This window comes from Callorhinchus milii, unplaced genomic scaffold, assembly GCF_018977255.1.
Source record: "Callorhinchus milii isolate IMCB2004 unplaced genomic scaffold, IMCB_Cmil_1.0 Scaffold29, whole genome shotgun sequence".
NCBI classification, from domain to species: Eukaryota; Metazoa; Chordata; class Chondrichthyes; order Chimaeriformes; family Callorhinchidae; genus Callorhinchus; species Callorhinchus milii.
This window is the reverse complement of record NW_024704770.1, coordinates 3,084,800-3,103,372: the sequence shown is the minus strand read 5'-3', so window position 1 is coordinate 3,103,372 and position 18,573 is coordinate 3,084,800. Positions and strand designations below refer to the sequence as shown.

Here is an 18,573-nt window from a genome sequence, read left to right as displayed (position 1 = left end):
TCTCCCAGTCCGGGCTGAGGCTGGGGTTTAAGGGGGTGAACCCACACTTAGTCGAGCAGCGCCATCGCCGCCTGCTGCTGAGCTGCAGTAGTGCGGGGAGGAGGTAACCGGGGTTCCCTGGTCTCCGCAAACGGGGTGGGAGGGAGGAGAGGGTGGGGGAAAAGGTGGCGAGTCTCCCCCCCCCCCCCACCCAACCACCCAGTGAAGGCGACCGGGTCGAGTCGAGTGGTCTTCGCAGTGTTTAGATTTTTAAACAAAAAGAAAATATATTAAAAAAATCCCAACAACAGCAACTTTGGTTTTATACAGAGCCCGTGCACGCCGGGGTGGGGGGGGCAGTGCACCCCAGCCCCAGCCGAGGGTGTGTCTCCTCGTGAAATCCCCCCCGAAGGGAAAGGAGGCCAATACATAGTCTCTGGGCAGGGAGATCCCCCCTTGTGCCCCCACCCCGTGCCCCCACCCCGCCCGGGAGGGTTTGGTGTAAATTTCAGCCCTCGAATCGCTTCTTAAGCTCGGAGACCTTCCGAGGGGGAGGAGTGTTATCGGGGTCTGGGTCTGGCTGGGGGCTGGGGGCCCGCGGAGGTGTCCCATTCGGGGCCAGGGTCCCGGGGAGACTCTGCCCGGCCAGGGGGGAGGGGGGGGCAGATCCCAGCAAAGCCGGGGACGTGGTCGGTCGGAGTTTGACCCTCAGGGCCTCGGGCCGGTTGGCCACCGCCTGCCCCCGGGGGGTTTGTGTGCCGCTGTTTGTGCTCCCCACCTCCTGCACCGTCAGCGCCCCCCTCCCTCGCGCGCTCTCCGCCACCTCTCGGCTCCGCTCGGTCTCCCCAGCGCTCAGCATAGGCGTCGCCCCCTCACAACCTGGGGGAGACATGGGGAGGGGCTGGGCTGGCTGGGGGAGGGGCTGAGTGGGCTGGGGGAGGGGCTGAGTGGGCTGGGGGAGGGGCTGAGTGGGCTGGGGGAGGGGCTGAGTGGGCTGGGGGAGGGTCTCGCTGGACTGGCCCTGTGTTTGCCCGGAGCCCCCCCCACTCCCCTCCGGTGCCGGCTCCTCACTGTCGGGACGGGGGGCCGGCTCCAGGGGCCCGGGTTCGGAGTCGCTGGGGGCCAGTGTGGAGCCGTGTCCCACCAGATCCCCGTGCACTTGTCCCCGCTCCGCGGGGGAGTGGTGGGGGGGGTCTCCGTCGCTCCGGGCCCTCCCGCGGGGGGCTGGCAGGATTCCGGGCTCTCCTCTGGAATGGAGCTGGGGAGAGGCCGGCCATCGCTGAGGTCCTGGGAGCTGGATCCGGGGGAGATGTGCTCGAGGGAGGAGAAGGAGTTCACCCAATCCCTGCCGAACCCCTGAGGCCGCTCCATGGCCCTGACCTGCCCACAGCAAACACTGGTCAGCAAACAACAACAACAACAGCAGCAGCTTGTGTTTATGTGGTGGTCTTGGGGGCCAGTGCGGAACACAACACACTCACAGCGAGGGTGGGTGGCTGTCTGTGTTTGGGGGTAGTGTCTGGGGGTGTTTGGGGCGATCTGTCTGTGTTTGGCAGTAGTGTCTGGGGGGTGCGCGTGTGTTGGGGGGGGGGTGGGTGGGTGTATCTGGTTTGAGGAGCGTTGTGTTATATGTGTGATGTGTGTATGTGAAGGGGAAGTGTCTGTGTGGGGGGCGGGGGGGTGGGAGGCAGGTGTAACGTGGCGTCTGGCTGGAGTGGGGTATATTGGGGTGGGGTGTATGTGTGTGACTTGGGGTGTAGGGTGGGAGTGTATGTACGTACGTGTGTGTGTGTGTGTGTGTGTGTGTGCGAATGATGTGTGTCTGGGAGCGACTCACCACACAGATGTCCTCGACCGAGTCCCGGCTGAAGCAGTCCAGGCTGCGGCTGGCGTACAGGACTCCGCGCTCGTGTGAGCTTCGTGTGCTCAGCGTCTCGAAGATCTCCCCGAGCAGGTCCATGTCTTCCTCCTCCTCCAGCTCCTCCTCCTCCCTCTCCTCCTCCCCCTCCTCCTCCCCCGCCTCCAGCGATGGGACGTCTGTCACATCCACACTGCCCCCCTCCCTGCAAATAGCACTCACTGTCACCATCACCACACAGCCACGTACGTCACTGCTGTCAATCACGAACAAACAGTCACACACTCGTTTAGGACGGATATCAAGGCCTTTGCAGAGGGAGCAGAGATTTACAGGATGGTGCCAGGGATGAGGGACTTTAGTTACGTGCAGAGACTAAGAGAAGCCGGGATTGCTCTCCTTAAGAGCAGAGAAGGGGAGATTTTATAGAGGGTTCAAAATGATGAGGGGGTTTTGATAAGAGTAGAGAGGGGAGAAACTGTTTCCTCCGGCAGGTGGGTCGGTGACCAGGGCACATGGATTTAAGATAACTGGCCAAAGACCCAGAGGGGAGATGAGGAGACATTTTTTATACACACACACAGCGTTGTTACGGTCTGAAAGGGTCGGTGGAAACAACTTTTTATTTCCATTGCAGTGGAAAAGCAACACAAACAAACGGAAGCAAATAATTGTGATGATTGATTGGGGTTCGTTCAACACCGTTCCTCTCCCACTCAAAAATCCAATCCCTCAGCCCTGACTGGGAGAGGGGAGAGGTGGGGTGATGGTGGGGGGGGGGAGGGAAGAGGCTGACTTTCAAACGGGAATTGGATAGGTACTTTGAAGAGGAAAAAACTAGCGAGGATATGGGGAGAGCGCAGGGGGAGTGGGACCGGGTTGGAGAGCTCTTCCAAAGAGCAGACACAGGCACAGGCACGATGGCCGAATGGCCTCCTTCTGTGCTGCAATATTCTATGTTCGTCTGAACCGAAACAGCCCATCAGAACCACTCCCTGGGAATAAACTTCTCTTTTAAACAGAAACGCGTCCTATTCTGCCGGTGTTAAACCACTGAACACATCTCCTTCTGCCGCTAATAAACCAGTAAACACCCATCAGTACATCGGTGCAGTCACACTTACCCTCACACACAGTCACACTCAGGTCAGTCGCAGTCAGTAGCACTCGGTTACAGTCAGTAATATTTACACTCAGTCCCTCACGGTCACAGTCAGAGACGGTCACACACAGTGACAATCCGTGACAGCCCCAGGGAAACCCTCAGCAAGTCTGGATACTGCGGGGAGTGTGTGGGGACAGAGGGTGAGGGGGTGGGGGGTGGGAGGAGAGGATATGGGGGGGGGCTTTACGGAGAGGAAGGAAAGCGTTGTGTACCTGAGAGGGGGGGGCCGCTGGAAGCCCTCCACGTTGGTGTAGCGCCGTGCTGGTCGACGGGGTCGAGACTGGAGAGAGAGAGAGAGAGACACGGTTACTGCCAAGTGGAGAGAGAGAGAGTGAGAGAGAGGTGGTTACTCACGTTGTGGTGGTTTTCGTCCACAAAATCACAGTCACTACACTTGACCGTGATAAGACGCTGTATCAAATGCGAGGATTATTATATTATTATTATCGCTGTGATTACCTGACCAAAGTGCTGTGTGATGGGCAGGCGGCTCTGTAAACAGTCTGACTGTATCCGCCGCTGCATCCCCCCGGCCCCCCCCTCACACCTCAGTGAGCCTCCGCGCTGCACCCCCCGCTCCAGGTCCTGCAGAGAGATCGCCAACGTCAGTTGTCTGTCAGCCCACAAACCCCCCCCCCCCCCCCACACACAGTCAGTCTGACAGCCATCAGCCCTCCTAACCCTCCCTCCCCCCCACCAGCAAGTGGAGGGGGGGAGCTGTCATGGAGCATCAGCCAGGAGTGAGTGTGAGTGAGTGTGAGTGAGTGTGGGTGACTGTGAGTGGGTGTGAGTGACTGTGATTGAGTGAGTGAGTGTGAGAAGCCAAGAGTGAGTGTGAGTGAGTGTGAGAAGAAGCAGGAGTGAATGTGGAAAGCTAGGAGTGAGTGAGTGAGTGTGAGTGGATGACTGAGTAAGAGTGAGTAAGAGTGAATGAGTGTGAATGAGTAAGAGTGGGTGAGTGTGAGGGTGTGGGTGTGAGTATGAGTGAGTGAGTGGGTGTGAGTGAGTGGGTGAGTGAGTGAGTGAGTGAGTGTGAGTGAGCGAGTGAGTGAGCGTTGGGCTATGTGGTGTCTGTCACCTTGTGTTTCAGTCGGTTTTTCATCTCCTTCAGCCCCAGCTTGGCTTGTCCTTTAGCCTGAGATAAGAGATCAGAGGGTCAGCCACACAGACAGCCCCGCCCCGCCCCACCCCAGCCAGGCCCCTCCTCAGCCAGGCCCCACCCAGGCAGGCCCCGCCCCAACCTGACCAGGCTGCATGCCCAAGCCTCCCCACCGCCCCCCCCCCACCGCCTCCCCCCGCCCACCGCGCTGCCCCATCACTCACGTATTTGTAGATGTTCCTGACGGCGGGGTGCGATCGGGACCGGACCGTGTGCATCAAAGCCCCCCCTCCCTTCTGTAATACACACCCCACAGCAGTCAAACCCTCCACATCCCCCATAACCCCCTCACACAAGCAGCTCACGTCCACCCACACACCCTCATACAATCCACTGATGCCACCCCCCCACTTCACCCCACCACCACCACACAATCTCCCTCCATGCCCTCTGTCCCTCGCTGTCTCTCTCGCTCACTCTTTCCCTCTCTCTCACTCGCAGTCTCTCTCTCTCTCTCACTCTTCTGTACCTTAACGTGTTGCAGCCAGTTCTGGTAGGACTTGGACCAGCCTGAGAACAGACACAGAGAATCAGAGAGCGACAGACAGAGAGCGACAGACAGAGATTGAGACGGAGAGCGAGAGTCAGAGTGACAGAGAGCGACAGACAGAGAGCAACAGACAGAGATTGAGACGGAGAGCGAGAGTCAGAGTGACAGACAGAGAGTGACAGACAGACAGCGAGAGACAGAGATTGAGAGACAGAGAGCGAGAGTCAGAGTGACAGACAGACAGAGTGGGAGATGCTGTGAAGGGATCAGGTCTCTCACCGGAGGAGAAGCCACACAGATGAATCTCTTCCTCAAACACGTCCGTCAGCCCTTTCCCCTCATTCAGCTTCTCCAGGCGGCTCTCTATAAACTGCAGTCAGAGAGAGAGAGAGAGGTGTGAGTGGGGAGCAGGTGTGAGCGAGTGTGAGTGAGCGTGAGCGGGTGTGAGCGAGCGTGAGCAGGTGTGAGGGACTGTGATCGAGTGTGGGTGTGAGTGAGTGTGGATGTGAGGGGGTATGGGTGTAGGTGTGAACGAGTGTGAGCGAGTGTGAGTGGGTGTGAGTGGGTGTGAGTGGGTGTGACCGGGTGTGGGTGTGAGCGAGTGTGAGGGAACGTGTCTCTGACCTGTTTGAAGAGCTGCAGGTGGACGGCGTTTTGTAGAAACTGCCTCATGGAGCTGCTTCTGTGGTTTATGAACGTTTCCTCACAGAACGTTATAGGTTCATCCTGTAACCAGCAAAGTCACTGCCATTACTGCCCTCTCACCCCCCTCACTGCCCACTCCTCACTGCCCCCCCCCACTGCCCTCCTCACACCCCCTTAGCGAGAGATGCAACCCCCTCCCCACACTCGGTTTAATGCCTCCTGTGTCAGCACTTACGGGGTTAAATCGGAGTGCGTCCTGGTAGCCCCCGAACAGAGCGGCCTGGGCACGGAGGAAAGCCCGAGCCACCCCCTCCCCTGTGGTCCCTGATTGTTTCCTCAGCTTCATCTTCAGCCCCGAGACCTGCAGCCAGAGAGAGAGAGAGAGAGAGCGAGACCGTGAGAGACAGAGAGAGAGAGAGAGACAGTGAGAGAGAGAGGGACAGAAACAGTGAGAGAGAGAGAGACAGAGCCAGTGAGGGAGCGACAGAGGGAACGAGAGAGTCTCCAAACCCAACTGAGAATTCCAGGCCTCCCACCCACTTCCACATGGAAATCCCAGAGAGAGAGGTGGTTGGAATGGAATGCGCTCTCCCTCTCTCCCTCTCTCCGGAGGGAATTACCTAATTCCGGAGAGTACTAGGCGCAGGTATAAGGCTTGTGGTGGGGGGGGGGAGAGCCCAGAGTGTGCGTTGGGGTAACTGCTGGAGTCTAACCAGCTAAACCCACACCGAGCTCGGCCACTGATATTTCCGTCGGTCTGGCCACTGCTTCCCACCGCTTGCCCGGCTAGGACCACCCTATCCGTTAGGGGCTTTGGCTTGCGGGGTTAAGGGGGGGGAGGGACTGAGCTGGGGTCGCAGGGATGCCTGCTGGGTGGGGTCCCGGTGTTATCTATTGGGCCCCCCGGTGACCCCCACCCTCCCCCCCAGGGTCACTCACCACGTCGGCCGGTAACTTCTCCAGGTCATTGAAGGGCGACTCCAGTGTGTTGGTGTCCACGTTCAGGATCACCACCTCCTCCAGGGCTCGGCTCTTCACGTGCTGATAATAATAATAATATATAATAATAATAATCCTTGCATTTGATATAGCGCTCTGCACGTCGGGAGGACGTCCCAAAGCGCTTCACAGAACACACTGTAAAGTGAATTGACTGTATGTTTGTGGGCGAACGCGGCAGCCAATTGCGCACAACAATGTCCCACAAAGTGTCGTAGATTGAAAATGACCGATTTATTATTGTTTTTGGTTTTTGGAGGGATTATTATTAGGCTCTGTGTGGAGTAAGGAAACTTGCCCGAGGTTTCGCCCTCTGCCGGGATTGAACTCAGGTCTCTCACTTGCAAAGCGAGTGCTCTAACCACTGAGCTACAGATAATTCCTCACATTTGATACCTTGTCACGTCTTCGAGACGTCTCAAAAGAATGGATATTTCAGAGGAAGCTTTGCCTTGACGTACAGTGTAAAGAGAAAGACCGGGTTTAGAAGTGAGACACACACACACTCACACAGTGAGACACACACACACAGTGTGAGACACACACACACAGTGTCAGACACACATATACAGTGTCAGACACACACACACACACACAGTGTGAGACACACACACAGTGTGAGACACACACACACAGTGTGAGACACACACACAGTGTCAGACACACATATACAGTGTCAGACACACACACACAGTGTGAGACACACACACACACAGTGTGAGACACACACACACACAGTGTGAGACACACACACACACACAGTGTGAGACACACACACACAGTGTGAGACACACACACACAGTGTCAGACACACATATACAGTGTCAGACACACACACACACACACAGTGTGAGACACACACACAGTGTGAGACACACACACACAGTGTGAGACACACACACACAGTGTCAGACACACATATACAGTGTCAGACACACACACAGTGTGAGACACACACACACACAGTGTGAGACACACACACACACAGTGTGAGACACACACACACACAGTGTGAGACACACACACAGTGTGAGACACACACACAGTGTCAGACACACACATACAGTGTCAGACACACATATACACACACAGTGTCAGACACACATATACACACACACACACAGTGTAGGACACACCCACACACGTCGACATGGCCAGTACACAGGGAGACAGCGAGAGAGAGAGCAAGAGAGACGGGGAGACAGTGAAATGGGGGGACACTCACCTCCATCAGGCTGGAGTGCACCCCGACCAGGTAAGGCATTGGAGCGCTGCAACACAAGGGACACGGGATGAGGCCGTGACAGACAGTACAGTGTTACAGTGTACGGTGTCTTTCACGTCTGGAGGACGTCCCAAGGCTCTGGACGTGGGGACAAGCCCGAGAGTGGGGTTTGCTGCTCAGACTCACCAGCAGTAATCAAGGAGGTGGGGGGGCAGCACAGGGATGTAGATGTGCTGCCAGTACATGGGGTAGAGCATGGAGGCCGAGCCGTGTACACAGGCCGTTAACTGTAACACATCAACATAGCGTCAAACACTGGGTTAACACGGCGTCAGCACGGGTTTAACTGGGGTTAACACAACCACAACAACAGCTCGCATTTACACAGAGGCCCTCACGCAGGAGCGTCCCAGAGCACCAGACAGTGACGGTACCACATTGAGCCGATGCGAGCGAGTGAGCGAGTGAGCGAGGGAGGGAGGGAGTGAGCGAGGGAAGGAGGGAGGGAGGGAGGGAGGGAGGGAGGAGGGAGCGAGGGAGGGAGCGAGTGAGCGAGCGAGGGAGGGAGGGAGGGAGCAAGGGAGTGAGCGAGGGAGGGAGGGAGTGAGTGAGTGAGCGAGGGAGGGAGGGAGGGAGGGAGGGAGGGAGCGAGGGAGGGAGGGAGTGAGAGAGAGAGAGAGCCCCACCGTGCTGAGCTTGGTGCTGGTGATGATGATACGCCGCTCACACAGGAGACTGGCAAACAGCAGCAGCAGATTATTCACATTCACGGCCACCACATACTCTGTCAGGTTCCTCTGTGAGAGAGAGAGAGAGAGAGAGAGAGAGAGACGCAGGTCAGAGTCACAGCACTCAGCTCACCCCTGAAATTAATGGCTGCCGCGTTTCGCCCACAAATATACAGTCACTACACTTTACAGTGTCTCCTGTGAAGCGCTTTGAGATGTCTCGAAGACGTGATAAGACGCTGTGTCAAATGACAGGATTATTATTATTATTATTATTACACAGGGCTGTACACAGGGCTCGGGGCTGTACTCACGTTCTCTGGGATGGTGGGCAAACTCCCAGTATCCGGGGCAACAAAGTAGGAAAGCTGGAAAAGTCAGAAAAGACGTTCTTCACACGGACAGGAAATTACCAACACAGTGAGCAGTGCAGTGCCTGTCACACACACACTCACACCGCCTGTCACACACACACTCACACAGTCTCACTCTCTCACACACACACTCATGCCACTTGTCACACTCACGCACACTCACGCCGCCTGTCTCACACAAACACACACACACAGTCTCTCACACTCTCTCACACACACACTCACTCACACCGCCTGTCACTCTCACACAGTCTGTCACACTCTCTCACACACTCACTCACTTACACCGCCTGTCTCATACACACACACATAGTTTCTCACACACACACAGTCTCTGTCACACACACACACCGCCTGTCACACGCCCACATTCAGTCTCTGTCACCCGCGCACACACACAGCGAATGATGTGCTATTTTGGGTGATGTTCAGATTGCAGCCCCCGGCGGTGGGGGGTGGGGGGTTTTGGCGCCCACACTGTTAAGAGCGAGAGCCAGCGGGCACCATGGGTTTCACACCAGCAGTGGGCACATTAGAGAAGGGTTAGTGCCCGAGACTGAGACAATCCCAAGACGGGGCTGGTTACTGGGTTAGGAGGTTGGGGGCCGGGCTGGTTACTGGGTTAGGAGGTTGGGGCCGGGCTGGTTACTGGGTTAGGAGGTTGGGGGCCGGGCTGGTTACTGGGTTAGGAGGTTGGGGGCCGGGCTGGTTACTGGGTTAGGAGGTTGGGGGCCGGGCTGGTTACTGGGTTAGGAGGTTGGGGGCCGGGCTGGTTACTGGGTTAGGAGGTTGGGGGCCGGGCTGGTTACTGGGTTAGGAGGTTGGGGGCCGGGCTGGTTACTGGGTTAGGAGGTTGGGGGCCGGGCTGGTTACTGGGTTAGGAGGCTGAGTCCTGGCAAAGCCGGAGCTGGTTATCGGGTGATTCCCGACTCACCCCTGACGTGCCGGGTGTCGGGGGGCTTCGCTGCTCTCTCAGGGACCGTCTTGTGGTCACTTGTAGCTGCTGGTTTTACAACAACAACAACTTGCATTTATATAGCGCCCTCACGTGGGATAGCGTCCTGGGACACTTTAAGAAGCATCAGGAAGTTACGGTGTTTCCTCTGACTCTGTGATTCCCGTCCGGCTTTGCTGATGGGCTGGGGGCGGGCGGGTGGGGGGGGGGCGGGGGCGGGCGGGCAGGTGGGGGGGCGGGCGGGCTGGGGGGCGGGCGGCCGGGCGGGGCTGGGCGGGCGGGTGGGGGCAGGCGGGCGGGTGGGGGCAGGCGGGCGGGCGGGGTGGGGGGGGTGATGGGAAATCGCCACAACATCATTATTTCATACAAAAAAATAAAATGAATAATAATAATAATAATTTCGTCCACAAAATATTCAGTCATTTTGTAGGTGAACGCAGTCTGTGAGAGAGAGAGAGAGAGAGAGAGGGGACGGGGAGTGACTTACAAAGCCCAGGTTGAGGGTGGAACCGGCTGGGACGGGTGCCTGTGTGTACAGAGCCCCCAGGAACTCCTTCACATCGCTCTCCTACAGAGAGAGAGAGACACACACAGAGAGACGCATGACACACACGACAGAAAATAACCCACGCGTGCGCGATTGCGTGTGGCGTGTCAGCGAGGGCCTGGCTTTGGCGACTCACCTGTCCCTTCGCGAGGTAATCAGCCACGCTGTTCAGCACCTTGTAGAAGACTTCAAACCAGGGCAGGAAACTATAAAAGACCCACGTTAAACACACGCTGGCCCACGTCAGCACACGCCAAACACACGCTGGCCCGCGTCAGCACGCGCCAAACACACGCTGGCCCACGTCAACAGATGCTAGACATAGTTGGCTTATGTCAGCACACGCCAAACACACACTGGCCCACGTCAGCACACGCTAAACACACGCTGGCCCACGTCAGCACACACTAAGGACATGCCACATGCGGTACCTGAGGACACAGATGCAGCTCTTGCCGCCGCCGGCCAGACGACAGAAGCCAAATCGCTGGATCCCGTCCAAGTCCGTCAGAGCGAAGGTGAATTGCTGGACCACAGTATTCTCTCGCACCCTGAGCAGTGAGGCCGTTAGCTACACCGGCAACTTCACCCCCCCCCCGTCCACTCACATACCCCCCCCCATTCCCTCGCCCCCACCAACACTCCCCAACCCCCCAGCCTACCCTCCCCGATCACCTCGCCCACCCCCCACCACCAACACTCCCCCCATTCCCTCACCCCCACCAACCGCCCTCACGCCAACCCACACCCCCAACCCCTCGCCAACCCCCCCCACGCCCTCGCCATCTAACACCTGCCATCCCCCCCCCACGCCCTCGCCATCTGACACCTGCCACCCCCCCCCACGCCCCACGCCCTCCTCGCCCCAACATAACACCTGCAAACAGCCGCCCCAATAATCCTCCCCCTCAGTCCAACCCCCAGCAACACCCTAACCCCACGCCAGCACCTGCCCTGCTCCCCCCTCGCCCCAGAGAGATGCCTTTGTTGCCGTTTCCAGTCATTTCCCGGCCATTCGCTGGGAGTTGGGACACCGCTCCCAATCCATAAATACCTGATTTCCCTGTTTATTATTATTATTATTGTGGTTATTATTATTGTTGTTGTTGTTGTTATTATTACCGTTCCACATCAAAGGGGAAGCAGAACTTGGGCAGAGTCTGGAGAGATTCCTGAAACAGAGCCACATGGCTATCACACCATCAGCTTTGAGCTGTACTGAGTCTCTCTCACACACACATGTACACACACATACATACACACACATACATGTACACACACAGACACGCACACACGCGCAATGTATACGCCCACAGACAAACAGGCACATACATACATCCGTATACACACACATACACACGTATACACACACACTTACACACATGTATACAGATACAGACACATGTATAAACACACACACACACACACACACACAGGTACAGGTGCAGCAGAAAGCAGTGAATGGTTCCTACCGGTTCATTGTAATCTTCAGGGAACTGGCGCAGGATTTGAGGATCTGAGAGAGAGAGAGAGAGAGGCTGGTGACTGTCCGGGACCCGGGGCAGCCTCACCCTTCCCCAACCCGCTCCCCCTCCCCAACCCCCTCTCTGCAAACCCCTCTCCCCCACCCCTCAGCCGCTCCGGGTGTGATAGTGACACCGAGACAGTGACTGGAACTGTAGCCAAACTGAGCTCAGTACAGGATGTGGCTTTGTACAGAGAGAGAATCTCCCCCCCACCCCCCCACCCCGCGCACACCTTGCACACCCCCCCCACCCCCTCCGCCCGCCCACACACACCTCCACCACAACAACAACAACAAATGACATTTGTACAGTGTTTTGGGGGGATTGCCGGGTAAGGGCAGACAGGCAGGCGGGAGGGAATGGGGGGGGTGGCCGGGCGGGTGGGTGAAAGGTGTGCATGTGTGTGTGTGTGGGGGGGGGGGGGGCCGCGGGGGCGGAGGGGAAGAGGTGTGCGGTGGGTGGGTGGGAGGGAGTGCTGGGGGGGGGGAAGGAGTGGGGGGGGGGAGGGAGGGAGTGCTGTGGGGGGGTGGGGGGGGAAGCTGTTGCTGTGGTCGAGCAGTTACTAAACGTAACAGGAAATCAGCTTTTAGTGTCAGCCTCGCGAGTAGACACTTCCTGTCTCTCCTGACGCTAAATACTGTACAATCTGCAGGTGCCGGGCACACTGCCTCTCCCCCACCCTCCCTCCCTCCTCCCTCCCTCCCCGTAACCCCTCCACTCCCTCCCTCCCTCCCCGTAACACCCCCCACTCCACTCCCTCCACGAGCCAACCTTCGCCCTCGGGATATGACGGGCGAGGTGATGGTTTTGGGGGGGGGGGTGGGGGCCTGAGGAGAGCGATGCTGATCATTAACAAACACTAAACAAAAGGCCAAACACTGCAGATGCTGGAAATCTGAAAGAAATAAACACTCAGCAGGTCAGGCAGCGTCTACGGAGAGACAGAGAGATGTATCTCTCCATAGATGCTGCCTGATCTGCTGAGTGTTCCGAGCCATGTTTTTTTTACTGGAGAACGTGAACAAATCACTCAGTTCCACTCAGGGTGGTTTGTCTCTCACCAGCATTGGAAGATCTCGGACACAAAGCCTCGAAAAACCATTCGAATATCCTCCCGGACTTCCCCTGAAATAATAATAATAATAATAATAATAATTCTCGCATTTGATACAGAGCCTTATCACGTCTTCGAGACATCTCAAAGCGCTTCACAGAATAGACTGTAGAGTGTGTTTTGTGGGCGAAACGCAGCAGCCAATTGTGCACAGCAGCGTCTCACAAACAGCCGTGGATCGAGTGACCAATTTATTATTATTTTTTGAAGGGATTATTACCCCCCAGGAAAGCGATCGGCCAATCGACTAATAACCGGGTTCCTACTTACTGCCGGTAACCAGAGGCGCCTGTGTGTGTGTGTGTGTGTGTGTGTGGAATAAGGAAATTTGCCCAACATTTCGCCCTGACCTGACCCACCCGGGACTCGCTTTGCGCTGGTTCAGTAACACACAACGTGGGGCTGACAAGCAGAGAAGAGGAACAGACTGGAGAAACGTCTGACACAGAGCCAGGAGAAGGAGAAGTGAAAGACACCTGAGGAGAGGTACATCCTACAGCAGAGAGAGAGAGAGAGAGAGAGAAGCATGTGGTCAGGCAGCATCTATGGGGAGATGGAAAGCAAGTTAACGTCAACTCGCTTTCCATCTCTCCTGACCTGCTGCGTGAGTGTTCCCAGCCACTTCTGTTTTTATTTCAGATTCCAGCATCTGTAGTATTTTGCCTGAAACACACCTGAGGTGAGATACAGCCATAGTAGAGAGAGAGAGGGAGAGAGAGGAAGGAAGTTTGTGGCCAGGGTGTCCAGTGGGGGAGCGAGCACCAGAGCAGACACGATGGAGAGAGAAAGTGAGAGAGCAGGGAATGAATGGGGTTCGAGCCCCAGCACAGACACCCTGAGCTGAACGCCACGCTCTGTGCTGTACACCTGTGCTATGTGTGATCGTTGTCGGAGAGGAACAGACTAGGCTGCAGTTACAATACCAACTACTGACAGCTTTCAGTCTGAGGTCCCGTCTCATTCAGATGGTGATTACCTTCTGTGCAGATCTACATACAGACACATACAGACCTACACACACCGGCACAGTTACACTCACACAGAGACACACAGATATACTCACACACAGACCCACACATAGATACGCTCACATACAGACACACAGTTACACTTACACACACAGACAGACAGACACCCACTGAAATACACTCTGTTTAGTGATGAGCTGAGCACCTTCTCCAGAGGTCAATGTCAACTGGAACATCACTTCTCTTCAATCCCACGTATTACATCACAGATTCTGGTTACAGTTGTTTCAGGTCACAACGGAAACGGAGGCTAAAACAGGCAGAGACAGAGCAGTGATCACTGAGAGAGAGACAGAGGCAGAAGAGAGAGAGAGATTGAGACAGACAAAACGTGCGAGAGATACAGAGCCAGGGAGAGGTGAGAGAGACAGAGACAGAGAGAGATTGAGAGAGGCAGAGAGAGTGGACGAGCGGCAGATAAGAGAGGGACAGACAGTGAGATAGACAGAAAGATACAGAAAGAAGAAATAGATGTCTCTGGGTTGTTACTTGAGCCAAGTTAGACTCTCTTACTTAATCCTGGATCCCATGGTTACTACATGACCAGCGATTACACAGTGGGACCCTCCAGGGCTGGGCTTTATCGATCGGCTTTCGGGGCGATATTGCAGCTCTCTAGTCGATGCTGCACATTCACTCTTTCCGCTGTTCTCTGAATATAGGAAGTTCAGTCTGTGACATGCAAATCAGCCCTCGTCTGACTATATATAGTGAGCCCAACAGACTGAGGTAGGGACAAAATCTTATGATGCGCTTTATGACCCACCTTTCCTGCTACGTTCTGAGGCTCAGCAGTGCTGTTTAGGGGCTTAGGTTAGGATCGTTTCTAGAAATCAAATCAGAAAGTGAAGCATTTGGTAGAGTTTTATAGGGGGTTCAGGAGTAGAGGGACCTGGGTGGGGGGGTTCACGTACACAGCTCTCTGAAGGTGGCAGGACAGGTTGATGGAGCTGTTCCTTGTGGCTTTATAGACAGAGGCGTAGAGTACAGAAACAAGGCAGCTCTGCTAAACCTTTATGAGTCACTAGTTAGGCCTCAGCTGGAGTATTGTGTCTAATTCTGGGCACCGCACTTTAGGAAGGATGTCAAGGCCTTGGAGAGGGAGCAGAGGAGATTTGCCAGAATGGTACCAGGGTTGAGGGACTTTAGTTACATGGAGAGACTAAGAGAAGCCGGGATTGTTCTCCTTAGAGCAGGTGCCTGTAATGCGGCCAACAGGAAGGGTGCTTAAGGGAGGGTAAGGGACCCCATCCTTTCGGTTCAGGCGTTCAACCGAGAACCGTTCTGTTGAGGCAGACGTTAAATATTCTGCAAACACTTTCGGAACAGAGAAGGGAGTTTCTTCTGGTGTCCTGGCCAAGCTTGGCTGTAGGTGGGAGCTTGCTGCGTATAAAGTGTATAAAGCGACTGAGCTTACAGTCACTACACCTGGCAGCAATCTGAGATGCTCATGGGTGTGGTGGGCAGGACGCACTGTGCCACTTTGCGCTGCCCCCTAGTGGTTGCCCACGTCCATTGATTGAGATTGACTGTGCCGTGTGGTATGGTGGCAGTTCAGTGACTGGGGGCTGCTCGTGCTCTGCACACTTCTCTCACCGAATCCTCTCTGGCTTTGCTGAAGGTGCTAACTCATGCCCGGGCTGGAGCCTCGCAGCCTGATTGTGGCCTGGATCTGTCACAATGCGGTTTAAAATAGTTGTTAAAAGAAACAGAGGGAGAGGTGAGAAGAAATGTTTCCACACCGCGAGTTTTCGGATCCTGAATGCATTGCCTGAAAGGCTGGTGGAAGCCAATTCGATAACAGGTTTTAAGCGAGAGGAGGCTAATTATTTGGTCAGGACAAGTTTGCCGGGCTATGGGGAGAGCGCGGGGGAGTGGGATTGAATTGAATAGCTCTTTTCAAAGAGCCGACACGGACACGATGGACCGAATGGCCTCCTCCTGTGCTGTATAATTCTATGAATACCCCTGGCCATGTTCAGATGGTTTCCCCCGGAAAACACAGTCACTCCACTTGATGGTACATCCTGTGAAGCGCTTTGAGACGTCTCGAAGACACAATAAGGCGCTACATCAAATCCAAGGATTATTATAATTATTATTATTACACGAGAGCAAAATACCCGTTACAGCTGCGTTTGCAACTAAAGAATCCAATATGGAATGTAGATTGACACCCAGACAAACACACAGACAGACATCTCATCTTTATCTATACTCAGCTGGGAGGACTCCTGTGGGAGGACTCCTGTCAAAGCTACACTAACCAAAGGGGTTTACCGTGTGATCCGGCAGGTCCTCGAGCATAGATGTATGTCTTTAGAGGGGTGTGTGCTTCCCTCTGCGGCTATTTTGTTGCAGACACCAATCATGCCTCATATTCTGGGGCTTAATTAAAGCATTTTTTCAAAATATAACTCATCAACGACAGGAGATCCCTGAAAAAAAATACCCATGACACTTCCACATGCAAGACCTTTCTGATGAGGTATACATCATGTCTCTAAGTCAATCGGTTATTGTGTCATTGGCGGATAAATAGACATTTTTATTAGTGTAGATGATACTATGAGGGTCCGGTAACTTAGTGGTTAGAGCACTCACCTCGCAAGCCAGGGGTGCTGGGTTCGATTTCCGGATGGGTTGGGGTGAAATGTTGGGCAAGTTTCCTCACTCCACGGACATGCCTCTGTTTACCTATAAATAAATAGGAACTCGGTTGTTAGTCGATTGGCGGATCGCTTTTTTGGGGGTAAAAAAACCTTTTAAAAAAAATTGGTCACTCAATCCATGACTGTTTGTGGGGACGCTGATGTGTGCGATTGGCCTTTTGCCCACAAAATATAGTCACTCCACTTTACAGTATAACCTGTGAAGTGCTTTGAGACGTCTCGAAGACGTGATGAGGCGCTGTGTCAAATGCGAGGATTATTATTATTATGATGATGATGAGGCGAGAATTCCTGTTTACAGCCAGGCTGTGAGGGGCTCAGGGACCCCCCCCCAAACTCATCCTCTGCGAGATCAGCAATTTTATTCCCTCTGCAGGGATTGGGGTGGGGACTGCTGCAGCCAAGCCTTTGTTATTTGATGTAGCTCCTGAATGGGGAGGGTGTGTGGATGTGTCTGCATTCCTGAGACACAGGGCAGATGGTCCAAGACGGATTTAACAGCAATTTAAGCTGGTAAATTGCCTGTCGACAGGAGGTGTGCTGGAAGGAGTGGAGGCACTGTTGTTTGCTACAGAGATGGGGAAGAACCTTTTCCCCCGTCCAGCCCTCCTCGTCTCACAGTGCCGAGTGCTCGGCTTAATCCAAAGGCAAAACTGCCCTTGAAACCAGCAATTTACTAGCTGTGGGAAAGACCGCACAGTCACCTGCCAAATGTTCAGGCAACATTTAAAAGCTTCTTTTTTTAAAAAAAACGCCGTGGCAAAGCCGGTGAGCGGTGAAACACGAGAAGGCGTTAAAGAGTGAGGGCGTGCATCCCACCCACAGAGCGAGAGGGGAGCTTGAAATCGATCCGTTCTGCGATAGGGAGCGCGACGCAGGCGGGGACAGGAGCTTCTGCCGTCTTGGGGAAGGGGTGGGATATTACTATTCGGGGACAGGGTTTATCGCCCCGTCCGCAGCCCTTGATTAGCCTGACACAGACAGTGCTTCTTACAGCAAAAGCACAGCATATCAGAACAGAACGTGAACTCAGTTGCTTTCTCCCCCCCCCACCACACCACAATCCCACCCCCACCCCCACCTCTCTCTCTCTCTTGTGCTGCACAGTCAGCTGTGGGCTGCCAGCTGCCAGGATCTTTTGTGTTTCGCTTTGCCAGCATCAAACATGGCAGCCGCGCCTCGGTCACAGACGCCGCAGTGCGCAAGCGCTCGCCCCACCCACCCCCCCGCACGTGACGAGCGACAGGCGCAGGCGCGGGCTGGGAGGCTTGGCCCTATCGGGTCCGCCCCGCTGTCTATATAAACGCACAGCGCCGCGGCATCATCCGCATTGAGAGCCAACGCGGGGTACAGGGTCCGGAGCTGAGGAGCAGCAGCAGCTCAGACACACACCCACACACCGAGACAGACGCAGAAACAAAGCGAAAAAGAACTCATTCATTTTTTTAAGTGAAAAGAAAGAGAAATCAGTGCCAAAAAAAAAAAAATGCGTGAAATTGTCCATCTACAGGCGGGTCAGTGCGGGAACCAGATCGGAGCCAAGGTGAGCAGGGTCCAGGGGGTCTGCACACAGGGACATGTGTGTGTGTATATATATATATATGTTTATATATATATATATAAATAGATAAAACAATTATATATATATGTGTGTGTGTATATATATATAAGAAAGTAAAAACCAAAACAGCTGAGCATCTCTGAGGATGTGAATCCCCTCCCTCCCTCCCTCCCTCCCTCCCTCCGGCTCTGGAAATGCGGATAAACGGTCAGTGAGCCCGGAGAGAGAGTGCTGGGGGGGAGGAGGGGGTCGCCCACACCCGGCGGGTGGGAGTGGGTGAGTGAGTGAATGGCACGTGGAGGCTTTGCTACTGCATTGATTTGGGGGGGAAATCCTTGTGCGTTTAAAGCAGACAGACACTGGGGGGGGGTGTCGGGGTGGGGGGGGGTAAGCGGTGGCTTTGTATTGTGCTTTTAAAGAAACTCCCCCTGGAGTGGGGGGTGGGGGGGAGAGAGGGTATTCTATGAATTGCATCAACCCTCCCGTCTGGCCACGGAATCCCGGGCAAAGCAACAGCTGGACATGGTATAGCGGAACTGAAAACTGTG

General features: G+C 55.0%; 2 protein-coding genes across 2 annotated transcripts in view; one reads left to right on the top strand and one right to left on the bottom strand.

Annotated features, from left to right (window-relative positions):
* Positions 1–487: 487 nt before the first annotated feature.
* LOC103173114 (DENN domain-containing protein 1B) lies at positions 488–16,435 on the bottom strand (the record flags this gene model as incomplete). Its single annotated transcript, XM_042344632.1, has 24 exons — positions 488–858; positions 966–1,359; positions 1,817–2,042; positions 3,215–3,282; positions 3,462–3,587; positions 4,081–4,137; positions 4,326–4,397; positions 4,631–4,671; positions 4,931–5,021; positions 5,276–5,377; positions 5,532–5,657; positions 6,236–6,337; positions 7,521–7,566; positions 7,707–7,807; positions 8,207–8,317; positions 8,563–8,616; positions 9,557–9,625; positions 10,065–10,145; positions 10,261–10,330; positions 10,556–10,675; positions 11,247–11,296; positions 11,597–11,640; positions 12,712–12,775; positions 16,397–16,435. Coding segments are annotated over 24 exons (2,625 nt in total), but the record flags the coding sequence as incomplete, so codon positions are not given.
* A 1,356-nt stretch (positions 16,436–17,791) lies between these two features.
* tubb4bl (tubulin beta 4A class IVa) overlaps positions 17,792–18,573 on the top strand; it is a 6,524-nt gene continuing 5,742 nt past the window's right edge. The window contains 1 exon segment of the mRNA NM_001292410.1: positions 17,792–18,007. Within this exon segment, the coding sequence (NP_001279339.1) occupies positions 17,951–18,007 (57 nt within the window). The 5' untranslated portion in view covers positions 17,792–17,950.